Source organism: Phoenix dactylifera, chromosome 6 (assembly GCF_051530095.1).
Source record: "Phoenix dactylifera cultivar Ajwa chromosome 6, Ajwa_hap1_PhDact_Kaust_v1.1, whole genome shotgun sequence".
NCBI classification, from domain to species: domain Eukaryota; kingdom Viridiplantae; phylum Streptophyta; class Magnoliopsida; order Arecales; family Arecaceae; genus Phoenix; species Phoenix dactylifera.
The window spans coordinates 2447024-2468522 of record NC_143195.1 but is presented as its reverse complement, the minus strand read 5'-3'; the positions used below and the strand labels follow the sequence as shown (position 1 = coordinate 2468522).

General features: G+C 43.8%; 1 protein-coding gene and 3 non-coding genes across 4 annotated transcripts; all 4 read left to right on the top strand.

Annotated features, from left to right (window-relative positions):
- Window positions 1–2140: 2140 nt before the first annotated feature.
- Window positions 2141–4950, top strand: LOC120108004 (uncharacterized). The gene has a single exon (XM_039121531.3). It carries the CDS (start codon window positions 2194–2196, stop codon window positions 4711–4713), a length of 2520 nt encoding a protein of 839 aa, XP_038977459.3. The 5' UTR covers window positions 2141–2193; the 3' UTR covers window positions 4714–4950.
- Window positions 4951–8621: 3671 nt separating this feature from the next.
- Window positions 8622–8818, top strand: LOC113462524 (U2 spliceosomal RNA). Its single transcript, XR_003384992.1, has one exon. It is a non-coding gene; the product is annotated as a U2 spliceosomal RNA (small nuclear RNA).
- A 2730-nt stretch (window positions 8819–11548) lies between these two features.
- LOC113462526 (U2 spliceosomal RNA) lies at window positions 11549–11740 on the top strand. The gene has a single exon (XR_003384994.3). It is a non-coding gene; the product is annotated as a U2 spliceosomal RNA (small nuclear RNA).
- A 1962-nt stretch (window positions 11741–13702) lies between these two features.
- LOC120108009 (U2 spliceosomal RNA) lies at window positions 13703–13899 on the top strand. Its single transcript, XR_005509556.3, has one exon. It is a non-coding gene; the product is annotated as a U2 spliceosomal RNA (small nuclear RNA).
- The last annotated feature ends 7600 nt before the right edge of the window (window positions 13900–21499 follow it).

Genomic DNA, 21499 nt, shown 5'->3' with positions numbered 1-21499 from the left:
CGGACGGGCGCGGAGGCGGTGATGGTGAAGCGGTGGCGGCGACGGTGGACGAGGGCAGAGGCGTTGATGGCAAAGGCGGTGGCGGCGACGGCGTTCACGAAGGGTGGTCGGTGCGGTAGAATGGGAAGCGGCGGCTGATCGGGATGATGAACAGAGGTAAGGGTTTTTTTTTTTTTTTTTTGGTGTGTGCAAGGCACGTGTTACTTTTTTTTTTTGGCGCATGCAAGGCACGTGTTTTTTTTTTTTTTTTGAACCCTTACGGGTTCGGGTTATTGGGTTCAGGTTTCAGTTGCAACCCATTCCGATACCCGTTAGAGCTAGCACGTGCAGCTCACGTGCTCTTTTTTTTTTGGGATTTTGGACCCGGGCTACCGGGTTGTGGGTAACGGGTTTAGAACTAACCCGTTACTCGTCTTCGTCTTCAACCTCCCGACCGATTCAGGAGGACGATCCGATCTCCTTGGCGGCAGCCGCGGATCGGCCGAACAGAACGGCGACAGAGTTCGCGGCCGCGGCTCCGTGGTCGGCAGCGACAAGCGACGGCCGAACGCGGCGGCGGGTGGATTCCTGTGTGCGGTGGCCGACGGCTGCTACGGCGGATCCGAGTGACAGAGCCGAAAGAAGGGCGACGATGCTCCTCTTCTTTTTGGCAACAGGAGTTGCGCGAGGCCCGTCAACACGCTCCGGCATCCGTGGTCGGGGTACCGCGTAGAGCTCGTGCGCCAACCAGAATCCTGAAATTCGGCGCTGCTCCACCATACACCGACGGGGTTCTCCGGCAGCAGTCAGTGGTGTGGCGGCGTTGTGAGGTGGTTCAGTGGTGCTGGCGGCGACGGATGGCGGTGGTGGCTCACGTGCGACGACGGGGAAGAACCAGCCGATGAAGAACAGTTCTCTTTTCTTTTTTTTTTTGTCTCGGTGTTTCTTCCGATGAGATTTGAAATCCCACGGCATAGGGAGGCACGGGAAGGGGTCACTCTCCTCCTCTCTGCCTCTCTTCCTCTTTATTCTCCTCTTCTTCTGCTTCCCTCCTCCTCTGTCTTCGTATTTAGCAGCAGCAGTCATTACGCGGAATGACTGCTGCAACTGCTAAATACGAAGATAGAGGAAGAGGGAAGAAGAAGAAGAGGAGAATAAAGAGGAAGAGAGGCAAAGAGGAGGAGAAAGGGAAGAAGAAGAGAGGAGGAAGAAGAGGGAGACGTGAGGGGAAAAGGATTTTTTAATCTTTCATTAAACCCTAATCATGAAAATAGTTCCCTATATATAGGGCCCAAATATACAATTTGCATAAATCCCCTTACACAGAAATAAATCCTAATAAGCCCACGAATAACATAAATAAGCCCTAAAATGCAAACAAGCCCAGAAATAACATAAAACAAATATGAAAAATAAAATGGTGGACTAAGCGGGGACATAATCGGCTCCCATGTCCCTATCAAATATCCTATTCCCTTGAAGCGGTTAGGGACACCTAGGTCTCCCATCCAGCTGTGACAGTGGCTAGGTTTGCTTATGTTTCCTGGAAGACTCCACGCTCTAGCTTTCTCAAGGTGAATTTTAATGATGGTGCAGTTGAGCAAGGCGAGAGGGGGGGGGGGGGTGGGTTTTATTATCAGAGATCACTACTCCAGGTTTGTAGCGGCTGGCAGTCGACGGATCTTCGACACCTCTATTATTAGTGCGAAGCTGCAGGCGGTATGGAAGGAACTTTCCTTCGCGAGGCACACTCTGGGTAAGGAGTACGTCCACCTAGAAGGTGACTCGATCTCGGTGATCGAGGAAATCTATGGGTAACTCTTCGAGTCGGATGGGCAGTCCTTGTTTCTTAATATACGACAGATGGCAGGAGACTGCGGCTCCTTCAGGGCCACACATGTATACCTGGAGGCCAACTCAGCTGCAGACTAGGGAGCCTCCTACGCGGCACATTGCTCGAAGGACTTCTTTTGGGTGAATCAAGCAGATGTTTTTTTCTCAATTTTTTTTTTCTGATTTTTTTTAACTGTACTTATATAAACTTGGTGTGAGGAGCCGGTGCGCAAAAATAATAATAATAATAATAATAATACAATCGTAAAGCGCAAGTCTAAAAACTCAATCACGCGATGATAATTTTAAATCTAAACCCCCTCTCCATCCTTTGAAGAAACGGCTATCCTCGTTTAGGCTTCTCCGTGGGAGACGCATCCCATGCTTCTTGCTGCTGCTTCCCCAAAGCTCCTTCTCCACCACTTGGTCCTCAAACTCGAGCCCCGTTTCCTCCTCCGCTCCCTCTCCTCCCTCCCCTCCCCCCAACTCTCCGACCCCATCTCCTCCCAAACCCTTCGCGAGATCGCCTCCGCGTTCTCCCACCCAAACCCCCCCAATCCCCTCGACCCCCTCTCCCTCTCCGGCTTCCGCCCCCACCACGCCGAGGCCGTCCTCCGCCTCCTCCTCCTCCGCTCCGATCCCGCCTCCGCTGTCCGCTTCCTCCAATGGTCCGAGCGCCACCTCCACCTCTCCCCCACCCTCCCTTCCCTCTCCGCCGCCGCCCACGCCGCCCTCCGCCGCCAAATGTTCGACGTTGCGCGCCAACTCGTCGACCGAATGATCCAAAACTTCAGTTTTGCCGAAGTTCTCTCGGCTTTCCCGGGCAGCTCTCAGTCGCTATGTTCCGATCCTGGAATGGCCTTTAGCTGTTTGACTGAATGCTGCTGTCGCGCTGGGATTACAGACCGAGCAGTGGATTCTTTTCTTCGGGCTCGGCAGATGGGTATCAGCATTTCCCCGCTCGTAGTTGAGGAGCTATTAGATTCTTTGGTCACTGTGGGCCAAATCGATGAGATGCTGGAAATTTACAGAGAATTATCTGATGGTTATAACACTCTAATGAATGCATTCTTAGGGAAGTCAGATGATCAAAAGGTATTGAACTTGCACAGAGTTCTAATGGAGAGAGGTTTTGTGCCGCGAATTTATGATTTTAATAGGTTTCTAAATTCTCTGTGCAAGGGGAATCGGTTCCGTACTGCTTCTGATTTATTTTATTTGGTGTTAGAAATTGGTCCGGAGCCAAGTGTGGTAACTTATAGTACTTTGATTCGTGCGTGCTGTAAAGGCAGTAGAGTGGATTCTGCAGTTGGGGTTTATGAGCTCATGGTAGAGAAGGGCATTGCTCCTGATTTGGTAGTTTATGGAATTCTGATTGATGGGTTATGTAAGGAAGGCAGAGTGAATGAGGGGCATGGTCTCCTTAGAAGGGGCTTAAATGATGGACTTAAGCCGGATGTGGTGATCTTCAGCTCACTTATAGATGGATATGTTAGAGTGGGAGATGTGAAGAAGGCATTCGAGTTGTACAAGAGAATGTTGGAGGAAGATGTATTGCCTAATGTTGTCACTTATAGCATTTTGATTAATGGGCTATGTCAGAATGACCGAGTTGCTGAGGCTTGTGGAATTTTTTCTAGAATCTTGAAGCAGGGGATTGAGCCGAATGTTTTGACATATAGCAGCCTGATTGATGGGCTATGCAATGCTGGGAATTTGAAGGAAGCATTTGAACTGTATGAACTTATGATAAACCAGGGCTTTTCTCCAGATGCATTTGTTTATAGTGTGTTAATAAAAGGTCTTTGTAAATTGGGGAGGATGAATGATGCCCTCAGGTTACTTATCAAGTCAGGTTTGAAATCTAATACTGTAACTTATAATGTGTTGATTGATGGGTTGTGTAGAGCGAAGAGATTAGGAGATATGCTAAGGGTTTTCAGGCAGTTGGTAGTGAAAAACCTAGAACCAGATTTAGTTACTTTCAGTGTGATTATCAAGGGAATGGCAGATGAAGGGAGATTGAGGGAAGCAACTATGGTTCTCTTTCAGATCCTGAAGAAAGGTTTTATGCCAGATGTTGTAACATACTGCAGTTTGATTGACGGCTTCTGTAGACATAATAATGTCATGGCCGGATTTAGAGTTTATGATATTATGCTTATGAATGGTGTTGATCCTGATATGTTTATTTATAATGTTCTAATAAATGGTCTTTTTAAGGAGGGCCATGTGGAAGAGGCATCTAAATTGTTTAGCCAGCTTAATGAACGGGCATGGGAGCTAGACATTGTGACATACAATACGATGATTAGCGGCTTCTGTTCTGTGAAAACAATTGATAAAGCCATTGAATATTATGAAAAATTGCCTGATGAAAGAGGTCTTCAGCCAAATGCTATTACGTTCACAATTCTGATTGATGCATTTTGTAAAGAAGGCAGAATGGATGAAGCGATGCTATTTTTTAATAAAATGCTCGATAAGGGTCCGTTGCCCAACGTGGTCACCTACGGTTGCTTGGTAGATGGTCGTTTCAAAGCTCAAAATTTCAAAAATGCAATTGCACTCCATGAAGAAATGCTAAATAATCATGTCACCCCCAATATCATTAGCTACAGCATTCTTATCGATGGCCTTTGCAAGGCAGGCCAGTTGGAAGAAGCTTCACTGGCTTTTCACTGCGCTGTGAACAGGGGCTTGTTGCCTGATGTTGTGGCATATGGAATTTTGATTCGTGGATTTTGTGCAGTTGGAAGATTAGCTGAAGCCAGGATGTTTTACAATAAGATGGTAGCAGATGGTGTCAAACCTGATAGTCTTGTATATAGCACACTTGCAGAGTATTTTCATGGAAACAATTCTGTAGTAAATGTTGGTGAACCAAAACCAAATGCTTAGCAAAATAGTCTTCCATGGGAGCAGAGCATGCTCCTGGATGTAAGCCTGAAAATATGCAATTCTGGCGAAATTTAATTCTTTTGCATCTGATATTGTAGATAATTTAAACGTGCACCAGATCTTCAAACATCCTTAGATTTTGACTCTTCAGTTGTATAATTTTCTTTGGCAGTACAAAGATTCATTTAGTTGTTTTTTATTTTTTGATTATTTAATAATAAACTTGATTATAAAACATTCTGCTTTGTGATATTCTCTTCCATTGCTTGACATAGTGCGGAGTTATTCATTTGAGGTCATGTAAAGGCATCTTCTTTACTTTTTGAGTTACTTGTTTTCAATTGTACAGATTATGTGTTTCGACTGATACAAGAGCAGGTTTATAATTTAGACTGGCCAGAAAAAATTAATTCACATAACAAAGATTGTAGACTTTATTGTTTATATTATGTGACCCTTCTCAGAGAGATAATGCTGTTTTTGATTTTGGTAGATGTTAAAATACATCTTGGTGCAGAGGTATCTCTTTCTTGCCTTCTGATCAAACCTAATTTCCTCGGGCCTGAAAGACGAACTGATTATTATCCATCATCCAAAATAGGTTTGCTTATATATTTCTTTGCTTTGGTGAACTTATTGCTTGGTGGAGTATTTGCTGCACCTTAAAGGCTTCAACTACTTTCAGCTTTTTCTGTTTGCTGGTTACATGCACGAAAATGGTTGATACTGGAAAGTTGGATAATTTCAATGGAAAGTGATGCTATATATGACAGGCTTATCTTTCATATTGTGCTCTTACAAGTACCTACTTTTTGCTTTCCTGTATCAGTCTTAGTGAGCTAACTTAAATTGTTATATTGTAAAGGGAGTATAAGCCTGCCTCTTCAATTGCATATAGTGTCCTACTTCATGGTGCCCATTTTAGATGAGAACCAAAGAGAATTCTCATTATTGTCCCATGCTCCACTGTCATGAATCTGAGGAGCATCTCTTAGTACATTTTTGTGGGTTCTGACCTCATGTTTTGCTTGCTTTTTTCATTGCTGATCAATATATTCTCTAATACAAGAAGAAAATGATTTATGACAAGAAGCAACCATGCATTTTGGCTACCTTGAGCTTAGTTTGGCATTTTAAGTTGGCTCGAGCTGGCTGGGAGTTGAATCAAGTAAAATTGGCTATTGTGAGCTCAAAGGTGATCCGGAGACCCTATTTGAACTGCAAGGTAGAGGATCAAATGCCTGGTTGCAACTTAGAGCTTTGAGATGATCGTACACTTGCCCTATCTAATTAGAACTCTTTTAAATCCATGGCAGCTCTGGATGAAATATGACTCGGGTATTCTTTCAATCTGAGCCTCAGGAATCTCAAGATCACTTGTTGCATTTGCAAGAGTCTATTTATTGCGGTGGTTCATCAAGTTGACAATTACTATAATTGTAGGCCCTCTTAATGGACAAATTTTTGAGGGATCATAAGATAGGCTGCAATAATAGACAATTTGCCTTTGTCATAGGCTACTATCTTCGAGCTCTCGATCTCAGTGTAAATGGTAGTGATCTGTCCTAGAGCAAGTAATGATTTTTCCATTAACACCTTTGTCATAGAAAATTTAACATTTGGCTCTGGCGAATTTTTGTTAGATGTGCAAAAATTCTATCTTGGCCTATTAGAATTTGCCATCGAGACATTTGTGTTGCAGCATATCAAAAATATGGGAGGAACAGATAGAAAAGGGTTTAATTCAAAACTCCATGATAACATTTAGTCCCACATCGGAAGTGGAAGCTATTGGGAGTTTAATATCTCATACGTGGGCCATCGGCCCACCATGATATTAAATTAATTTTTTGTGGGCCCGCGAGTGTTGCAGCTGCAACGCCAGACGAGTGTTAGGGGCAGATCACATCATTATTGAGGGGGACACTGCTATGGTGATCGAGGGGATCTTGGGGCCCGAGAGTGCCGCCAAGGGGACGCGATTGCTTCATGATATTCGCCTTTTGTTAGGCCAATGTGTTGTATTTCGGACCACTCATGTCTTCAGAGAAGCCAAAAACACTGCAGATTGGGCGACATCATATGCGACTCATTACTCCGGAGATTTTTTTTGGAAGACCCACAACTCCGTTTTGTCTCTCTTGTATTCTCTTCTATTGTCTGACTCTTTGGGTTGTGTTCGCACTAGAAAAAATAAAGGATTGGGCGGTAGTGAGAAAAGCTATTTTTCTACCTATTAAAAATTAGAATTTTTTTTAAAGCACCTTTAAATCATCAAATTCTATAGGTTATTTTTTTCTTTATTAAAGATATAATAGATATTTTATACACTTTTCTGAGAAACTAGATGTTCAACCAAATATAAGCTGTCACTTTTCCATGATCAACCAAACGCGCCAAAACCATTTTTCTTGATATCATATTCTCAGAAATCTTCTCCAAAAAAATATTTCAGCGAGATAAAATTTTTTCTGCGAACCAAATGAATCCTAAAATCACCCACCATATATTTAAAGTGCTTCGAAGCCATCATTCATCTGCCTACACAGATCTCAAAATGGCTAGTAAATAATTCAATGATGGATTGGCACAAAGCAAGGTGATTTTTTTTTTCTCACAAAAGATACAACTCCGATCCCCCTTCCTACACCTATCAGCTCGGCCAATATTGGGACAGAGGAGTCGCCTTAATGGAAAAAAATGGAACTTCGATCTGATGCGGGTATCCAATCCCGCCGCTGAGATGTCTGACCTAGCAGCCTCCTCTCCAAAAGCATTCATAAAATTTCCTCCTAACCCAGTAACCATTAGTGACAAAGGAAACAATATTTGTATCAAACATAAAGAATGCTCATGAAAGAAAGAATATTTGTAGGTACAGAAGATGAAAGAAAGAAGTTTTATCAAGGTTCCGTCTCACATTCTATCTCCAAAATATAATGTAACAACTGCTACCTCAGTTGGTTGGTACTTCCTCGACCCAGAATTCAAATCATATGCATTTTTTAAAATAATAATAATAAGAAGAAAAAAGCACCATTCAAAGAGATTAGAGTTGTCCGCAAGGAACTAATCCTCGGATCCTTTTTGTAAGATTTCCAAACAGATTAGATTTTATATCTAATACAAGAAGAAAATGACTTACGACAAGATGCAACCATGCATTTTAGCTGCTTTGAGCTTAGTATGGCATTTCAAGTTGGCTCGAGCTGATAGGGAGTTTAATCAAGTAGAATTGGCTGGTGTTAATTCAAAGGTGATCCGGAGACCCTATTTGAAGTGCAAGATAGAGGATCAAATGCCTTGTTGCAACTTAGAGCTTTGAGGTGATCGTACGCATTCCCTATCTAATTAGAAGTCCTTTAAATCCATGGCAGCTCTGGACGAAATATGACTCCGTGCTTCTTCCAATCCGAGCCTCAGGAATCTTAAGATCACTTGTTGCATTTGCAAGAGTCTGTTTATTGCAGTTCATCAAGCTGACAATTACTATAATTATAGGCCCCGTCAATGAAAAAAATTTTAGAGGGATCATAAGATAGGCGACAATAATAGACAATTTGCCTTCGTCATAACCAAGCTACCATCTTCGATCTCTCAATCTCAGGGTAAATGGTAGCGATCCGCCTTACAACAAGTAATGAATTTTCCATTAACACCTTTGTCATAGAAAATTTAACATTTGGCTGTGGCGAATTTTTGTTAGTTGTGTAAATATTCTATCTTGGCCTATTAGAATTTACCATCGAGGCAATTTGTGTTGCAGCATATCAAAAATATGGGAGGAAGAGATAGAAACGGGTTAAATTCAAAACTCCTTGTTAACGTTTAGTCCCACATCGGAAGTGGAACCTATTGGGAGGATCCACTGTTGCAATAAAAGAAGGTCGAAGCCTCATTTAGAAGTCATACCTTTCTCGGCCTTTTGGCTAAGATCAAGTGTAGTATCTGTTCTTATCAGTTTAATATCTGATACGTGGGCCATCGGCCCACCATGATATTAAATTAATTTTTTGTGGGGGAGGGCCCACCCCGGTGGCTTGCCATCGGGGCCCTCGAGCGTCGCCCATGCGTTGCACTACTGCACGGGCCTGGCGCACCCCTACCAAATCTAAGCTCTAAATTTTGTTCATTTTCTTCGCCTCATTTCGTAGCGGGGTTTCAGACTTTCAGCCTGCGTGGGCGAAGGGGTGGCTGCAGGCTGACTCTTGAGGCCTGGTAGAGGCAACCATCGGAGAGAGGTCGATCCAGGAGGGGTAGAGATTATCGAAAATGGCGATGGATGGCAGAAGGGCGAAGCGATGCTTACTACCACCTTACTCTCCACTTCAAGACTACAACGGACCGAGGCTTATGACAAGATGGAAAAGTAGCATTCTAATGAGAAAAGCTATTTTTTTTTTCAAAAGTAACTTTAAGCCATTAAAATTCATATAGGTAGAATTTTTTTCTTTATTTCATGCAATTTTTCTGATAAAGTAAATACTCAACTAAATATAAATTACTTTTAAATGTCACTTTCTCATGATCAACCAAATATGTTAAAATCATATTTTTAGACATCATATTCTCAAGAATCTTTTCAAAAAAAAGGGTTTTTTGTATGGATATCCCTCTAAATATCATATTTTGCGTGAATACCCTTCTAAAATTGATATTTGCATGTATATCCTCATCAAACTCTGTTATTATACAAATTTCCTTAATAGTTCTAACAGTATTAAAAAAATCATATTTATATTAATTAAAAATAAAATTAAAATTTGAAATGACGTTATTAGCCTCACCCTTCTCACACACTGGATTCCCCCCGACCCGCACCGCCGCGTCCCCCCACCCCACCCCCACCCCCCCGCCCTGTGCGGTGCCCGGCTCCCCCCCCCCGTGGCGCCCGGCTTCCCCCCGACGCACCCCCCCCCCCCCCCCCGGGCGCGGCGCCCGGCTTCCCCCCGACCCCGCACCGCCCCCCCCCCCCCATCGGCGACTTCCCCCCTGCCCGCCCCCCGCGTATCGGGATCGCGATCGCAATGGCGAGATCGCAATCACGCGGACCATGGGGAGCGAGATCAAGATCACGCAGGCCATGGGGAGCGAGGTCGGCCCGAAAACGCGATACAGCTCGCTCGCGATCTCCTTCCTCCTTCCTTCCTGTTCTATAATCCAATAAATGATAAACAATTCTTACTCCTAAATCTATCCTCTCCAAAAATTAGTCGTGAACGCAATCCATTCTTCAAATCTTCCAAATCTCTCTTATCTTTCATTGTCAGGATGCAACTCTATGTTTAATCAAAAAGGGTACAACAAAAAATTTAAAAGATATGCCAAGTGGATCTGCAAGCTAGATATCTACCTTGAAAATAAGTAAACAACGATGACTCAAGCTCAATGCAATATCTGTTAAACCAAAATAATAATAATAATAATAATTCACACCATCTGTTTCTCTGACTCTAATATAGTTTGATTATGAAATGCTTCACATTTCATTCTAATAGACACATAGAACAATATTTGGAATTGAATATTATATGCTAATTCATAGAAGTAACACACTATCCAACATAAAATTAGAATTTAAAGAAGAAGCTCAATACAATCAGTTAACAGAATAGCTGAGATCTAGACCTACTCACAGCATTCACAACGAAGAGTCCATCAGATACAGCCAATTTGTGAATCCTATTGTATATTTTTGTTATATTCATGATAAAGAAACAGGCCTCTGGTCATAGAACCAAATGCATTTCCCAATAAATATAGGATTATAAAGGCTATCACATTAATTAATATATCTAAATTCTTTTCATCTACTAGGATTATTTTTTTTGCGTATATACCCTTCTAAATATAGAAAATTGTATGAATATCCTTGTAAAGTTACTATTTGCTTGTATACCCTTATAAAAATTTCTATTTGCATGCCTACCCATTAAGAGTATTTTAGTCATTTTAATTTGAAACCATTAATTTTTTAACGGCGTTAGATGGTATAGGTATATATGCAAAAATAAAAATAAAAAAGGGTAAAATAGCAAAACAAGTATTTTACGAGGGTATACATGCAAATATCAATTTTGGAAGGGTATTCACGCAAAATTCGATATTTAAAAAGATATCCATGCAAAAAATCCAAAAAAAAATTCTAGTGAGAAAATTCTTTCCACGAACCAACCGAGCCCTAAGATCACCCACCACACATCTAAAACACTCTGAAAGCCATCATAAAGCAATGATGGATTGGCATGAAGCAAGGTGAATTTTTTTTCCGCACGAAAGATACCCCAATCCCTTGTCCTAAACCTATCATCTCCATCAATATTGGGATAGAGGAATCGCCTTAATGGACTTGGCAGCTTCCTCTGCAAAGGCATTCACAAAATTTCCTCCTAACCCAATAACTGTTAGTGACAAAGGAAACAATATTTGGATCAAACATAAGAGAATGTTCATGAAAGAAAGAAGGTTTGTAGGTACAGGGGATGAAAGAAAGAAGTTTTATCAAGGTTCCGTCTCAAATTCTCTCATCAAAAATTCAATGTAACAACTGCTAGCACAGTTGCCTGGTACCTCCTCAATTCAAATTATATGCATCACTTAAAATAATAATAATAATAATAAAAGCATCATTCAAAGAGATTGGATCTGTCTTAGAGCAAGTAATGATTTTTCCATTAACACCTTTGTCATAGAAAATTTAACATTTGGCTGTGGTGAATTTTTGTTAGTTGTGCAAAAATTTTATCTTGGCCTATTAGAATTTGCCATCGAGGCAATTTGTGTTGCAGCATATCAAAAATATGGGAGGAACAGATAGAAAAGGGTTAAATTCAAAACTCCTTGATAACATTTAGTCCCACATCAGAAGTGGAAGCTATTGAGAATTTAATATCTCATACATGGGCCATCGGCCCACCATGATATTAAATTAATTTTTTTCCGGGCGCGGGACCACCATGGTGGCTTGCCATTGGGGCCCGCAAGCGTCGCCAATGCGTTGCAGCTGCACGGTCCTGGCGCACCCCTACCAAATCTTATCTTTAAATTATGTTAGGCGGGTGCCTAGAAGAGGCAACCGTGCCGGGAGGTTTCTGGAGGCAGACTGTATTATGATTGAGAGGGGACTCTGCTATAGTGATTGAGGGGATCTTGGAGCCCGAGGGGACACAGTTGCTTCATAATATTCGCTTTTTGTTAGATGAGTGTGTTATATTTCGGGCCACTCATATCTTCAAAGAGGCCAATAGCACTGCAGATTGAGTGGCATCATATGCGACTCATCACTCTGGAGATTTTCTTTGGGAGACCCACAACTCCGTTTTGTCTCTTTTGTCTGACTCTTTGGGCTGTGTTCATACTAAGTGTAGGTGAGTTGCCGATGTACCAAAAAAAAAAAAATGGGCGGTAGTGAGAAAAGCTATTTTTCTACCTATTAAAAATTAGTTTTTTTTTAAAAAAAAGCACCTTTAAACCATCAAAATCTATAGATAAATTTTTTTTCTTTATTAAATATATAATAGATATTTTATACAACTTTTCTGAGAAACTAAATGCTCAACTAAATATAAGCCTCTCTAAAATATGCCACTTTTCTATGATCAACGAAACATGCCAAAACTATTTTTCTAGATATCATATTCTCAGAAATCTTTCAAAAAAAAAATATTTCAGTAAGAAAAATTTTTCTGCGAACCAAATGAGCCCTAAGATCGCCCACCACATATCTAAAGCGCTCCGAAGCCGTCATCCATATGCCTACACAGATCTCAAAATGGCTAGTAAATGATTCAATAATGCATTGGCACAAAGCAAGGTATTTTTTTTTTTCGCAGGAAAGATACAACTCCGATCCCTCGTCCTAAACCTATCAGCTCCGTCAATATTGGTACACAGGAGTCGCCTTAATGGACCTAGCAGCGTCCTCTCCAAAAGCATTCACAAAACTTCCTCCTAACCCAGTAACCGTCAGTGACAAAGGAAACAATATTTGCATCAAACATAAGAGAATGTTCATGAAAGGAAGGTTTGTAGGTACAGGAGATGAAAGAAAGAAGTTTTATCAAGGTTCCGTCTCACGTTCTATCTCCAAAAATATAATGTAACAACTGCTAGCTCAGTTGGTTGGTACCTCCTCGATCCAGAATTCAAATCATATGCATTATTTAAAATAATAAGAATAAGAAAAAAACACTATTCAAAGAAATTGGAGTTGTCTACAGGGAACTAATCATCGGATCCTTTTTGTAAAATTTCCAAACAGATTAGATTTTATATCTAATACAAGAAGGAAATGACTTGCGACAAGATGCAACCATGCATTTTAGCTGCCTTGAGCTTAGTATGGCATTTCAAGTTGGCTCGAGCTGGCGGGGAGTTTAATCAAGTAGAATTGGCTATTGTGAGCTCAAAGGTGATCCGGAGACCCTATTTGAACTGCAAGATAGAGGATCAAATGCCTGGTTGCTTAGAGCTTTGAGGTGATCGTACGCTTGCCCTATCTAGTTAGAAGTCTTTTAAATCCATGGCAGCTCTGGATGAAATATGACTCGGCACCATCAAGTTGACAATTACTATAATTGTAGGCCCTGTTAACGGACTAATTTTCAGAGGGATCATAAGATAGGATGCAACAATAGACAATTCGCTTACGCTATAGCTAGGCTACTATCTTCGAGCTCTCAATCTTGGTGTAAATGGTAGCGATCTATCTTACAGAAAGTAACGATCTTTCCATTAACATCTTTGTCATAGAAAATTTAACATTTGGCTATGGCAAATTTTTGTTAGCTGTGCAAAAATTCTATCTTGGCCTATTAGAATTTGCCATCAATGCAATTTGTTTTGCAGCATATCAAAAATATGGGAGGAATAGAAAGAAAAGGGCTAAATTCGAAACTCCTTGATAACATTTAGTCCCACATCGGAAGGGGGAGCTATTGGGAGGAGCCACTGTTGCGATAAACGAAGGTCGAAGCCTCCTTTTGAAATCATACCTTTCTCGGCCTTTTGGCTAAGATCAAGTGTAGTATCTGTTCTTATCAGTTTAATATCTGATACGTGGGCCATCAGCCCACCATGATATTAAATTAATTTTTTGTGTGGGAGAGCCCATCACGGTGGCTTGCCATCGGGGCCCTCGAGCGTCGCCCATGCGTTGCACTGCTGCACGGGCCTGGCGCACCCCTACCAAATCTAATCTTTAAAACTTTAGCAGAGATTGGCAGGACTTCGAGGGCTTTCCTATTGGAGGCGATCACTTTGTATTCAGATTTCCAATATGGCAACCATTTGCCTATGAAGGCATACATATCTATTGTTGTGCGTGCGGTACTACAAAGAAGGAAAGAGGTATCATTATGAGAGATAACGAAGGCAAGGAATCAGAGGAGACTGCTACGGGGATTCAATGGAAAAAATTGCCATCGATGGCATGGATTCTCATCTTAATCGAACTCGACCTCAGCCCATTCTCAAAAGGGCCCATGCAGTTCGCTCTGGGTTTGGTTCGGAAGACTGCAACGTAGAGTCCAAGATTTGGGCTGGGCCAAATCGATTGGGCACAGGATCCAACTGGCAAAAAGAAGAACTCCCCACACACCCAAATTGCCCCGACTCAGGCACCGACGTTGAACCATCCAGCAATGCCGGCTTCCGCATCAACTGGCGTAGAAGATGAATCTAAGACGGCGGTGGGGGGAGTTGGTAGAGTCTGTGATGGCGGCTAAGGGCCTGCAGAATGATGGGAGTGAACGGGTTGAAGAGAAGAATGGACGAAATCAAATTACGGAGGGAAGAGAAGATCGGTCAAAAGAGGCAGATCGAAAGGTAAATACCACATGTCTGTGATCTTATGACCCCGGAGGGGGGGGAGGGGGGGGGGGGGCGGTTGGGATGAGACTCGATTGGCCCAATTCTTCGGGAAGCATCTAGCGGAGCGGGTCCGTTCCCTCTCTTTACCACGGAGTGGTGGACCAGATGTACGAGTGTAGAGTTCCTCTACCAGAACCAGGGTCAGGATGGGCGATCTTTTCCGCATTCTTAAGCGGAAGTATGAGCCTAGTCCGGATTGTGCCTGAATCTGGCGATTGGGACTCCACCCGAGGGTCGCGTTGTTCCTCTGGAAGGTGGCCTGGGACCACCTTCCTACGAGAGCGGTACTTGGAGGTCAAGGATTGAGGATTCCTTTGGAGTGTGGGGTTTGCGGTATATGGTCGAGACGGTGGACCATGCCTTGTTTCAGTGCACATGGGCTAGAGTTACTTAGCGTATGGTAGGGGTCCCGCAGGTGGTGTGGAGCCGTAACGATCAGTTCTTACAGGCCATGTGTCAGGGCTCGGAGTCCCCAGTGCTTCGTCAGGAGGCGGTTTGAGCGAGTTGCACTGCCTACCAGATCTGGTTGGCCAGGAATGCTCGTACATTCGGCGAACGACGTATGTCGCCGAGACTTGTGGTCGAGAGTGCTCGCGTTCAGACGGTTGAGCTGTGTCACACTATCCTCGTTTGAAGGACCTTGATAGCTCGGGACATCTGAAGTTCCCATTCTGTTTCGGCAGTATCCCGTACGGTGTTTTTCACCTGGAAGCCCCCACCCCCGAGTTTTCTTAAGGTCAACTTTGATGGATCAGTCCTGGATAGTGGCACGAGGGGAGGTGCGGGTTTTGTTATTCGGAACCCGTCTGCTTGGGTTGTGGCTACTGGGGGTAATAAGTTATTTGACACTTCGGCTCCGTATGCGGAGCTGATAGCTGCCTGGGCGGGCCTTCGCCATGCCCGGTGCGTGTTACAGACCAGGTCCATCATCTTGGAGGAGAATTCAGCCACCGTTATCAGTTGGATCCGGAGGGGTCCAAGGGGTAACGGCTGTGAACATCCATTGCCCCGTGACATTTAGGCTATGGTGAGTGACAGTGGGGCCTTTCAGGCCAAGCATATTTACCGTAAAGCCAATGGTGCTGCGGATTGGGTGGCTGCGTATATAGCTTGTCACTCCGGAGGCACCTTGTGGACTGGAGATGGGGAGTTGCCCTTGGCACTCCGTGGTAATCTATTTTTTGACTTTATTGGGTGTATCCGTACCCATCAGGTATGATCCACCCGTCCTAGCAAAAAAAAAAAGAAAAAAAAAGGTAAATACCGATCCTATATTAATCTTTCCTCATGAATGTGCTTATCTGGAGCTGCCTTGGGGCGGCCAAGCCTTCCTTCGATTGAAAGAATGCATTACCTCGTGCAGGGTTAAAGCTATTCCCTCTCATGAATTACCGAGTGGTTTGATAGCCCATATGGAGAAGAGAATTAGAAGTAAAACATATTGTTGCCCAGATAGACAACCCAAGAGGGGGGGTGAATTGGGTTTTTAATATAATTTGGCTAATTAAAACTTTGTGGATGATTAATTAAAAACTATAGCAAGTTATTTAATTAACGCCTAGTGCTGTGAGTAATGTGCGGGGAAGAAGATGAGAGACAATGCACTACAAACACAAAGTTTTATAGTGGTTCGGAGCTAACCCTTGCTCCTACGTCCACTCCCCAAGTCTCACTTGGGAATTTCACTATAACCCCCTTGGATTACAGCCGGTTGTTTTGCAAGCTCACAACCAAACTTGTTGTTTTACGAGCTCACAACGAACTCGGTCGGTTTTTCCAGGCTCACCGACTAGAACCAATCCCGATTGTTTTTCCGGGCTCACAATCAAACCCTTACACACGTTGGTTTTAACTTGGCTCACCAACCAACCTTAAACTCCTTGATTCAATCCCCCGATTGAATCAAGTAAATACAAGAGATAGAAGAAAACAGAAAATAGCTTCTCAAAAAGCAGACTTAAGACAATATAATCGTAAAGGAGTTAGAAGCCCTCAAACGCTTTTAAGCTGGTGAAGAGGTATGGCTTCTGGAACTCCGGTCTCCTCTTGAAAGAGTGGTCGACTTGAATGCAGGAGGAGGAAGCTTTGATTGTTGGGAAGAAGTTGTTGGAGCAGTAAATGCAGATCTCCCCTTTTTCGTTTAAGAGCACTTGGAGAGCTTGAAAACTTGAATGCTTGGAGTGGAATCTCTGTTCTCTGCCTTGCTACAGTCCACTGTGGCTATTTAACCCAATCCCCACGGAAACTAGCCGTTACTCTGCTTTTTCTGGCCGTTCTGCATACTCTGCGCAGCCTGACAATATGACCGTTGGTGGGTTGGAGTCGACTCGCGCGATCAGGAGTCGACTCGGCTGTAGCAGGAGTCGACTCACGCTTTTCCGGAGTCGACTCGGCAACTGTTCCAAATTTGAATTAAAGTTGCCGTCTTGACTGGGAGTCGACTCGTCTTGACCTGGAGTCGACTCGCCAACTTCTGGAGTTGACCTGGCAATTTTTGGAGTCGGCTCATCCACTGAAGTCCGTGGATCCAAATTTGAATTTTGTCCACTCGAGTCGACTCGACTGTCCTGGGAGTCGACTCGAATCTCAGAGCTCGAACTCTCGATTCTCTGTCGTTTGGCTCATCCAGTCTTGGAGTCGACTCGAACCTCCTTGGAGTCGACTCGGCTCTCAGTTTCCGAAAGTTGGTCTTCTGCCTTTTGACGTGTAGCTTGTCTTGGAGTCGACTCGAGCTGTCTGTGAGTCGACTCGAATCTCAGAGGCAGTAACATGGTCTTCTGTCTGTTGATGGTCACTCAGTCTCGGAGTCGACTCGTGTACTGCGGGAGTCGACTCGAATCTCAGAGTCCGAAAATCGTTCTCTGACTTTTTCCTTGTGTTCCTCTGAGAGTCGACTCTTACCTTCTTTGGAGTCGACCTGCCAACCATCGGAGTCGACTCGCGTTCCACTGGAGTCGACTCGAATCTCAGACCCGAAAACTGCTCTCTGACTTTTCTGCCTGTGACTGCTTGGAGTCGACTCTTACTTCCCTGGAGTCGACTCGGTGAACATTGGAGTCGACTCGCGCACTTCAGGAGTCGACTCGTTGACAGGTTCTGAGATGAAGCTTTCTGTTCTTCTTTCTGTTCTCAGTCGGAGTCGACTCGTACTAATCTGGAGTCGACTCGAGCTCGTGCCAGTGAACTTGATACGCTTGGAGTCGACTCGTGATACTCGGGAGTGGACTCGAGTCTCAGACATTGGTTCATGCAGACTTCTTAACTTATCCAAAATACTATGAACCAAGTCTAGAAACACTTGGACAGGATTTTCACTGAAACACTCAATTGAATTCATTAGTAATCACAAGATATACTCAATTGCTTTGAGCTCATCAAAATCAAATGGGGTTTTAATCAATCACTCCACAATCTCCCCCTTTTTGATGATGACAAAACTTTGAGTATATGTAAAATGAATTGCTCATAAAACAATGAAGTAAAATCCATAAATGAATTCAAATGTCTGATAATTTAATTTATCCAAGTTTGAAAGGAGTGAAACATTAAATTTCGGAGTTAAAGCTCCCCCTTTCATTTGGAATTATATAAGCGTACATATTATGCAATCAATTGTTTGGCTTATATGTCATTAATGATTTAGCTTGATTAAAATTCAGATTCTCCCCCTCAACATATGCATTCAACTATGTTTTGATTCTCTGAATTTCCTTTTAATGCTTTGAAGTTTTTGAACTGAATTTTATCTTTTTAGAGGGAAAATCTGTCAATTTGTTCTTGAGTAGGATTCAGCTAATCTCCGAATATCCCTTGAATAGATTCTGGAGATTACTCCATTAGGAGCCCCAAAAGAGAGATAATGAGCCTCGAGGTACCGAATCCTCTTAGAACAAATTTGTGTGTGTTTTTAAGAGTTTATCGTTATATTGATTTCCATTGATTTCTTTTACATATTTTTTAATATTTCTCCCCTTTTACATATTTTACCATATTTTATACATATTTCTCCCTCTTTTTGTCATCATACCAAAAAGGAGGTAATCACACACAATCAACAAATGGCACATCAAATGGCACATAATTGAAGATAAAATGTCTACTCATTGTATTGATATGAATGTGAATACATTTGAGAATACAATAAGTAAAGCAAAACAAGACAAAACACAAAAACATCTATGGCCTCCTCGAGGATGAGGCTCCCCCTCTCGAGGATGCATCTCCTCCTCTGGAGGATGTGGCTCCTCCTCTCGAGGATGTGGCTCCTCCTCTCAATCGGCTCTGCTCCATGAGGAGGGTGACTGCATCTGTCACATGGCCAAGCTGTGCGATGATAGACGTGGTGGCTCTGCTATGTGTAGTGGAGAGCTCTGTCACCGACGCCTGAAGCCCAGTCACCGATGTCTGAAGTGCGTCCAGCTTGTCGATGAGTACATTCGACAAGCGCTCGGCCCCCTCGGTGGTGGTGTGCATGTCACGACCTATCTCCTCTCGCATCTGTCGAGTGGAGCTCGTGACCTCACTCATGCTGTGGAACTGGGCCTGGACCAAACTCCGGATATTGTAGATCTCTTCCCGTACATGAGCCGTCATGTCAGTCACGGCTGTCAAGGAAGGGACCAACTGAGAAGATACGGGTGCAGGAGTGGGAGCAGGCACCGCACCTCGGAGCTCCCGAAGCAGCTCGTCCCTCAGATCTCGGACGATCTCCTGCCGCAGCTCCCGGAGCTGCACTGGATCAATCCGAACCTCCATAGATGGTGTAGCTGAGGAGGAAGGTCCGGCAAAGGTGGTAGGAGCAGGAGGAGTGGATGGGAGGTCTGGATGGTCTGGAAGGTCTGGGTAGTCTGAATCTGGCTCAGGACTGGGTGATGGTCTGGTGGTCTGAGCAGTGAGAGTAGACTTCCTAACCCAGATCCCTTCTCTCTTCCGAAATCCCATCCTGTGCATAGTCCCCGTACACAAGCGATCAGTCCATCGCAAGGCACGAGAGGGTTCCCTCTCAGGAATGGGAATCTCGTACTGCCTAAAAAGAAGAGTGAATAACATCCCGTATAGGAGTGAGAGCCTAGGTCTATCTAGGGGCTCACACATATACCTATAAATTAGCTTTGGAAAGTTGATCGGGGTGTCCTGAAGGATATAAGACATAATAGCTAAGTCCCTCTCATTCACAAAATCAAATCTCCCTGTCTTAGGGAAGATGGACCTGGACAGAATGCTCAAAAGAATTCTTACTTCAATAGGAAGTGAGCTAGCAGATACCTCATCTAGAGGGGACTGAGGTGGATGCCCTAAGACGACCGTAAGGGCCGCAACTCTATCCTCAGGGTGTGCGGGAGCCACCCCTACTAATGGAAGATGAAGGATATGGGCAATGAGGTCCTCTGTGACACGCAACGGGACACCTACTACCGTACCCTCGATACCTCCATCTCCCCGATGGACGGTACTGTAAAACTCTTGAACTAGGCCAGGATAGGTGGGAAGGTCCAAGGTGAGGAAGTACTCTAGGCCCTGGGCTCTAAGCCTATCGCCTATGGTGAACCCCTCCCGGGAGAGATAGTCGAAATCGACAAACCTCCCGGAGGTGACGGCCTTCCCGGCCAACGGCCTAACGAGAACCACCCTAGGCGGGGACCGATCCGGAGGTGGTTGCCTCGCGGGATCGTGCCGCGCCTTGGAGCGTCGCTCGGGACCGGCCTCCGGACGGGACCTCTTCCTAACGACGGTCTTACGAGGCATCTTGACTTAAACGGAAAGAAAAATACCTAGAGGACGGTGAAGAACCGACAGAGGAAGCTCGGGACGGACCGGAAATGACCTAGGAACGGACGGAAACTCAATGTCCGGCGAAGAATCGACGGGAAAAGGTCTTGGAGACGATCGGGGATGACCTAGGAGTCGGCTCTAGGGCTTTGTGAACAGTGGCGGCTTGAGGAAAAGTGTTTGCGAAACGACAAACCTAGGGTTAAAAAGTCGGATCCCGACTGCGAGTCGACTCCCCTGAGTCGCGAGTCGACTCGACCTCGAGTCGACTCCAGAGTATGCGCGAGTCGACTCTCTGTTAGCGCATGTAGACTTCGAGTCGACTCCCGACAGTGTGCGAGTCGACTCCCCCTCAGCTGCCAACTTTGCGAGTCGACTCCCGCTAATGCGCGAGTCGACTCCCCCTTAGGAGCTGGCTCTGAAACTTACTCGAGTCGTCTCTAACCTTGGCACGCACCTAAAAACCATGCCATAATCGTGCCAAATGAGGGAAAATCACCTAATTAAGGACTGATTTGATGATCACTGCATAGAAACTCTATTTTAACCTCATTCTAATCATCAAAATCAATTAATCTAGTGAAAAACTCCCACTAGGATGGATCAATCACTCCTAATCCCCTTCTAAGCACACTAAACCTCTCTTCACTTAGGGGTTTTGTAAAAATGTCTGCTAATTGATTATCAGTACATACAAATTGGAGTGACACATCACCATTCAATACATGATCTCTTATGAAGTGATGTCTTATCTCAATGTGTTTAGTTCTTGAGTGTTGAATTAGATTTTTAGTTAGATTTATGGCACTTGTGTTATCACAATTAATGGGAATTTTATCTTGTTTAATGCCATAATCTTCTAATTGTTGTTTAATCCATAAGATTTGAGCACAACAACTCCCGGCTGCAACATATTCAGCTTCTGCAGTGGATAATGCAACCGAGTTTTGTTTCTTGCTAAACCATGAGATTAGGTTTTCTCCTAGAAATTGACAAGACCCGCTGGTACTTTTTCTATCAAGCTTACATCCAGCGAAGTCTGAATCTGTGTACCCTATTAAGTTTAGGCTAGATTCTTTAGAGTACCACAGCCCTATGTTCTTAGTTCCAATTAAGTATTTAAAGATTCTCTTAACTGCAGCTAGGT